General features: G+C 56.5%; 1 protein-coding gene across 1 annotated transcript; it reads right to left on the reverse strand.

The window, feature by feature from the left end:
• Positions 1-1567: 1567 nt before the first annotated feature.
• POU3F2 (POU class 3 homeobox 2) lies at positions 1568-2899 on the reverse strand. The gene has a single exon (XM_037145485.2). The coding sequence runs from the start codon at positions 2897-2899 to the stop codon at positions 1568-1570; it is 1332 nt and encodes a 443-aa protein (XP_037001380.1).
• Positions 2900-5715: the final 2816 nt, after the last annotated feature.

The following is a 5715-nucleotide window of genomic DNA, read 5'->3' on the forward strand; positions in this document are numbered from 1 at the left end:
TAAGGTCAAAAAACGCACTTAAAACTATTAACAAAGGGAGAACAGGAAGGATTGAAAATAGCGTATTTCCCCATTTCATTTGGCTTCCTGAATGAAAGGGGGGAGAGCTGTCCAAGTCAAACTGGTATTTTCTGTAATAAATGATTGGAGGACAGGGTGTGGGACCTTAAATATAATTTGATAAACAAGTGAGCTAGTGAAAACAAAACCAGTCTAGAGTGGAAACATTCTCTGTATGCATGTGGGTATTTGTGTGCTAAGAAACACAGTCTAGGCATACACCATTAAGTCCCAGATCATTTCCTTTATGTTTTTTTTTTCTTAAAGAAGCTATTACAGGAACAAAGTTTAACTGCTGCTGTCAGCACAAATAATTCCTCCTAAATGAAGTTATTAAAATTGAAGGCAGAGAACTATACAGGGGGTGTCTGAAGACACATATTTCCCTAGTTTTCTTCAAAGTGACACTTTCTTTCTGTTGGACAACTCTGAAAATATATTTAACCTCCACATAGCCTCTGAGCTCTTTCACAATGGGCCCGCTTGGTAAAATGAATCAATCGGTTACTCATTATCGATTTTTCCCTTTTTCTCCCCTCTGCAAGCTCCCCCAGAAACACTGCCTGAAAATGAAGTTTACTTTGTCTCTGGTAATAAAAACCAATGTTTGACTCTCATTTTTATATTCCAAACTGGATTCTCACCTTGGTTACAGAGGGTGACCATGCACGTTTCCTGAAAGCGGAGAATTAATGATTTTGTATGAAGCCAATCGTTTTGCTTTGGTAAAAGGAGCAAATAAAAGTTGCACCAATGTGAGGGAGGAGAGGGGGTCTGGAGGTAACCAAAGTTCACACACAGCGAGAAGAACAAGTGGCTACACAAGAACGTTAGAAATGGAAAGTGGCCAAGAGCTGGCTTCAACTCTCATCTGAATAAAACAAAACAAAACAGAAATCCCGGCAATTTCAAAATTAACGGTGGGAAGGGAAAATGTGTTCATGAATTTGTTCATGTAAACTTCGATTTTCTTGCAGTGCAAATTTTTGTGGTTAGATTTTGCCTATATCAAAGAACGTGTGTATTTTTTTCTCTTTCCTGATGGGGATCCCATTAAGTAAACACAGCAGCATGTGCCAACTCCGAGCATTAGGAAGCTGTGTTTTGTGTTTATCTCGGCTTGGTGGATTCTTCTTTATTTTTTTTTTGGTAATTTATTTAGTTTTGCCAAGTATTTATCTCAGTTCTCCCTCTCTCTCTCTTTCTCTCTCTCACACGCGCGCACACACACACTCTTGCATTCTCTCCTCGCTCTACGAGACACTCCACTCCATTGCCTGGGTACTAGCCTGCAAAGGTCAGAACACATCATTACACCTGCTACCGTTTAAAGGATAGTCCAGTGCCTTAGTTGCTTTCCTTATTTTTTTCTTTTTAAGGGACGGGGAAATAATAATTAAAAATAAAAGAACAATCAGAAGTTAGAGAGGAAACAAGGGGGCCGGGAAAGGGCGGTGGACCGAAGGGGAGGGGGAGCCTCACGCTCTGCCCCTCCCCCCGCTCGAGTTCACTGGACGGGCGTCTGCACCCCGTGGTGTGGTGGCGTGTCCCTACTCCCCCCGTACACATCCTCGGCGCCTGGCAGAGTCCCTCCGGGAGGGGTCATCCTTTTCTCTTTCTGTCTCCTGTTACAAAACCAAACTCTCACCACCTCCTTCTCCAGCTGTAAGCTGTCCGCGAGGGAGGTGATCTCCTGGGCCGAGGGCTTGGGGCATTTGAGGAAATGGCTCTCCAGAGCCCCCTTGACGCTCACCTCGATGGAGGTCCGCTTTTTCCGCTTGCGCCCCTGCGCCGCGATCTTGTCTATGCTGGTGGGGCTGCCCGAGGACGAGTCCGCCTCCTCCAACCACTTGTTCAACAAAGGCTTCAGCTTGCACATGTTCTTGAAGCTCAGCTGCAGGGCCTCGAACCTGCAGATAGTGGTCTGCGAGAACACGTTGCCATACAGGGTGCCCAGCGCCAGCCCCACGTCCGCTTGGGTAAATCCCAATTTGATCCGCCGCTGCTTGAACTGCTTGGCGAACTGCTCCAGGTCATCCGAGGTCGGCGTGTCCTCGTCCGAGTGCGGGTCGTGGTGCGCACCGGGGTGGCCCGGCGGGCCCTGCGGGGGCGGCGGGGGCGGCGGCTGCTGGTGCGGATGCGAGTGCGGGTGCGGGTGGTGGTCTGCGTGGTGCGGCTCCTCGTGCGCGTCCCGCAGGCCGTGGTGGTGCAGCCCGGCCGGCTGCCCGCCGGCGCCCAGCATGCCGTTCACGGTGAAGCTGGGCTGGGAGTAGAGCAAGCCGCCGTTGGACGCTCCCATGGAGGGCGGGAGGTGCGCCGCAGCCGCCGCACTCCGCCATGCCCCGGGCCCCGGGTGGTGGTTGGCGGCGTGGTGCACCAGATGCGGTGGCCGCTGCTGTTGTTGCTGCTGTTGTTGTTGTTGCTGCTGCTGTTGCTGCTGCTGTTGCTGCTGATGCTGCTGCTGCTGCAGGGCGCCTGGCCCGTGCAGCTCGTCGCCGCGGCCGCCCTGCTGGACCACAACCGAGGGCTTGATGTCCGGCTGGCCCAAGGGGCTTGTGGACCACGGGGAGCCGTCGCCGCCGCCCCCGCCACCTCCCCCGCCCCCGCCACCACCGCCGCCGCCCCCACCGCCGCCGCCGTGGGACAGAGCGGTGATCCACTGGTGAGCGTGGCTGAGCGGGTGCCCATTGCTCTGCAGCGCGCCGTAGTCCCCCTGCACCAGGCTCTGCGCCTCGCGGTAGCCCCCCGCGCCCTGCTGCATGCCGCCCGGCGGCTCGGCGTGCACGATGGAAGCGCTGGAGGTGAGCAGGCTGTAGTGGTTAGACGCTGCGGTCGCCATGACTCTCGGAGCCGGACTGAGCGCTCTGGTTAAAGGAGCCGCGCATTTGACAGTTACTTTTTCGCCTCGGGCTCCTCTCCACGCTCGCTCGCTGTCTCCTCTCCCTTTCCCCCAGCGGGCAGCTCCGACGCCCGCTCGACGCCTTCTGTTGCTGCTCCTTCTATTACTGCTGCTGCCACCGCCGCCGCCTCTCGCCCGCCCTCGCTCTCTTTCTCCTCCTCTCCCTCCTTCTTGCTTCGCTCACTCTCAGACTAGCTCTGCGCTCCCCCCTCTCCCGGTTCTCTCCAGCTCTCTCCCGCTCTCTTGGCAGAGCCGGCTTGCAGCGGCACGCGCCTGGGCCCCGCCCCCTCCGCCCCCTCCCATTGGCTCCGCGCCCTTTGATTTACGTGGATACCACTAGCAACCTCCCAGGCCGGCGCCACCGATTGGCGCAGAGCTGCCCCTCCTCTTTCCCCCGGGCGCGCAGTCCTCCTAGCCCTCCTCCCGTGCCCCCTCGCCACCCGATTCAGATTCTCTTAGATCTCACCTCCCTTTCTCCCCCACCCCCGGCCTCCTCCGACCGTCTCTGTTGGGCCCCGCCCCCCATCTGTCTCCCCAGCCGACGTGCCGGGAGGGGGCTGGGGGTCTGGAGGCCCGGGCCGGCCCCCGCGCACTATGGTTCACAGCCACTTGGAAGACTTGGGTGGGTGGGTGGGGGGGGGGGTCGGTCTACCTCCTTTTTCCTATAGGGCTGGGGCGGGTGGTGGGGGGAGGATGGCGAAGAAGGAGGTAGGAAGAGAAAGGCTGAGTTGCACCCACCTAGGAGGCATCCGATTTTTATTCACCTTGGGACACACATACATCAGCATTTCTTACACCGAGAGCCAGAAGGAGACTTGTCCCCCTGTTGAAGACTCCTTTCCCTCCACTGTTAGAATATCAGTGCACATGTGCTTCTTGCTCCAGGGTGTGCGGACACTTTTGTCCCCAGTAAAGGTCTTCTTCTTTCCCTCCTCCCGGACGCCAGCTCAGGCTCTCTCTCTTTTAGGTTCCAGGCCCAATTGTCTCCCAGCGCCTCCGCGAGAGGCCCCTACGAGAGGCAGGCTCAGCCGGTGCATCGGCTTATGAGAGATTCCTGTTAAGGCGCGGAGTTGCCCGCTTTGACAGCGCAGCGGGCCGGACTGAAAGCAAAACAAAACTCTAAAAGTCTCTGTCAGATTCCCACACTAGGGCGCGCGCACAGTTTTTAGTTTAGAAAACTGGGAGACCGCGCGCAGACCTTTGCCTTGTGCGAGGCTACTGGAGCGCTGGCGAGAGGTGCTCAGCCTCCGGGTGCAGTGGAGGCACCAAGGGCAGCCCGGAGTAGCCGAGCTGCCAGGGTTGCGGGAGCGCTTCCTTGTGATCCTGGCGCTCTTCTATGCAACTTTCCCGTTAGCTGCTTCGATGGAAAGGAAGAGTGTGCTATGGAAGATGGGCTGATTCTAGGGGAACTTTTCTAATCAGTAACTTCTGCGGACGCCAGTTGGTAGGGTTGATCTAACTCAGCTCTCAGGCGCTCTCTGGCGTAGCTGTCTACTTAGCCTTCAGCCATGAACTCCACAGCGAGACTGCTGGACGGTGCACCAGCGGCAACGCTTCACCCTGAGCGAGCGCGACGCTCGGTCAGTTTCCTAACCGCTCAGGAGTTAGTGCCTGAAGCAGTTCGGAGCCTGCGAGTCGTCTAGGAGAAGCCTGGTGGTGGACCCAGGCTGAAGCATGGGCCAAGCTTACCGGTGCATATACTTCGAAGAGAATCACAGGTCACTGCCAGAAAGGGCAAAAAGACCCCAAGGAACTTGACCGCGTTCCCCAAGTTCACCCTTGGCCTCGCGCGTTGTAGCTCTAATGCTGGCGCTGCTGGCAGTCGTGGGTTTGTGAAGGAAGCCAAATCAACGCTCAAGGGGAGCATTTTGCGGCTTCTGAGTATCTTAATCTAGACACCAAAGTAGAGCGGGCCAGAGAATTCATCATGACTAACGAGGAGCGAAGCTCTTTGGGGAGTGGCTGAGCTGTTTATAAATCACTACATTGAGCACCCGCCAGGGCAAGGCGCTTTGGCTGAGAATTTCCACGTGCCCTGTGTTTATGAGCGTGTGTGTGGGAGAGAGCAAAATGGTTAGGGGAGGGTCGAGCCCACAGGCTGCCAGCGGGACGGACCTGCATCCCCCCACGCGCGCACCCGCGCGGCGAGGAGAGGACACACACAGTGTTGTGCATGATCCCAGCGCAAGCGCGGAGCCACTCTGGCTGTACGCCTGAAGGCTGCTAAGAATCCCGTAACTTTGCCCAGCTCCGGGGTGGGGGGGGGGAGGAGAAAGTCCGAGGCTTGGAGAGTGCAGACTTTTTGGCTGGCCCCCGCAGCTCCTCAACTAGGAGCTAAGACACTGGGCGGCGGGCAGGACCGCCTCCATCTGGCAGTGGCCTTAAGTCCCAAACGCGGTGCGCGGCTCCCCTGGGACTTTGAGAAGGAGTGCACTGGCCTTTTGCAGTCCACTGCGCCCCTCTCACCCCCTACCCTTACAGCTTCTCCTCTTCCTTCCTGACCTCGGACTTGGAGACTTTAAGCCCCCACAGATGGATGAATCCGGCCGTCAGGAAGAATCGTGTTGGGATACTCAGCAGCTCCCCACCCCCAACGCTTCGGGGCAGGTGTCTGCATTTCTCTGGATTTGATTTCACATTTCTCTAGGGACACGTCCCTTTGCAGCCCGTGGGGTGATACACTTCAGCAAAGAAAAAGGTTTCCAGACGCATCTCTGAGGGAAGCGAGGCAGCCGGGCTTGTAGTCAGTTTAAAAG

The sequence above is a fragment of the Artibeus jamaicensis genome, unplaced genomic scaffold (genome assembly GCF_021234435.1).
Source record: "Artibeus jamaicensis isolate MK-2021 breed Jamaican fruit bat unplaced genomic scaffold, CSHL_Jam_final contig_387, whole genome shotgun sequence".
NCBI classification, from domain to species: Eukaryota; Metazoa; Chordata; class Mammalia; order Chiroptera; family Phyllostomidae; genus Artibeus; species Artibeus jamaicensis.

Coding starts and splice junctions, on each gene's coding strand:
- POU3F2 (XM_037145485.2), bottom strand. CDS start 2,899: ATGGCGACCGCAGCGTCTAACCACTACAGCCTGCTCACCTCCAGCGCT.